Source organism: Ichthyophthirius multifiliis (genome assembly GCF_000220395.1).
Source record: "Ichthyophthirius multifiliis unplaced genomic scaffold scaff_1120509249448, whole genome shotgun sequence".
NCBI lineage: Eukaryota > Ciliophora > Oligohymenophorea > Hymenostomatida > Ichthyophthirius > Ichthyophthirius multifiliis.
In genome coordinates, this window is record NW_004087704.1 from 1 (window position 1) to 1,313 (window position 1,313).

Consider the following 1,313-nt stretch of genomic DNA (forward strand, 5'->3'; position numbering starts at 1 on the left):
TATTGATATTATATTCTTTTACTAATTCTAATATAAAATAACTCCAGTAATTATTAAGTTATCAACATTTGTAATCCCTTGATAATCAAATTAAGTTAATATTCCTTAATTTAAATTTATTCTATTTTAAGAGTTATTAATAGAAATAGCAGTGTAAACAGGAGGAATATCATAATCAACCATTAATATTATTATTTAATCAAAAACGGTTATCCCATTTTTATTCCCTGATAATTTAAATTAATATTATTAATGAGCCTATAATGTTTTCTTTTATATGATGATTTATACATTTTATATAGATGCAGAAGCAATTAAATTATTTTATGAATCTCTACAATTATCTCCTGTACTTAGACTTATACATTACCAATTTAAATTTATTCCATAATTAGTTTTTTTTAATTGAGTTTTTTCACTAAAGGATAAATTAGGATCGTCTACTTTTCCTTCGAGGCTAAAGCTTTAAGAATATTATTATTATCTGTTTCCTCCTAAAATTTAAACCAAAGGAGAATTAGAACGAACATATATTGGGTATAGTATTTATTAAGTAATAGTTGGATCAGATTTTAAAGAAGCTGTAATTTATATATTATATGTTGTATTAACTTTCATAATAAAAGGTTTAATTTAAAATTAAAATTATGCTCCTTAAACATATTACGTGGAATCAATATTTAATTATTCAGTTAAATTGTCATTTTATTTTATTTATACTTGAAAAATATCTGCTTATTTATAAGATATTTTTCCATTATTTTCGCATTATGAAAGATTAAAATAAACGTTTATTTTCACTAAATTGCTTCTATAAATTTAGTTCGGATTTGTTTTTACTCTTATATCTATAGATGTGTTTGATAAAGTTTATATTATTGCATTTGCAGTTGCTGCTTAGTTAAACTAGGAAACCACATTTACTTAAAATTAGTAATATCCTTATTTTTTCAATTATAAAGGCTATATTTATAAAAAGTATTGGTTATTTTATTATTAGATTTACGTGTTTATTAAAGTTATTTCACTCAACGTATTTACATTAGAAGAAACAAGTGACCAAGTAATTTATTTTAATTATTTATTACCACAACTTGAAATGCATGATATTATTATTTATGCTTATTAACATATGAAAATAGGACTTGTTTAAGTTAATTCTATAACTAGATTTGTGACTAAAATTACTTTTCCAGTTATTTATTAAAGAAAATCAGCACAAACAAATCCATTATTTGTTAGTTTAAATACACCAGGTTTTATTTTTATTGTACTATCCTTATTATAGTACTTACAGTATCAAGTTTAAGTGT

General features: G+C 21.6%; 1 protein-coding gene across 1 annotated transcript in view; it reads right to left on the minus strand. All coding sequences in view use genetic code 6, as the record gives it.

Moving 5' to 3' along the window:
* Positions 1-1,291: 1,291 nt before the first annotated feature.
* Positions 1,292-1,313, minus strand: part of IMG5_004850 (zinc finger lsd1 subclass family protein, putative) — a gene marked incomplete at both ends in the record, with an annotated part of 1,618 nt that continues 1,596 nt past the window's right edge. Inside the window, one exon of the mRNA XM_004039909.1 lies at positions 1,292-1,313. This exon is cut by the window's right edge and continues 1,596 nt beyond it. Coding sequence (XP_004039957.1) covers positions 1,292-1,313 — 22 coding nt within the window.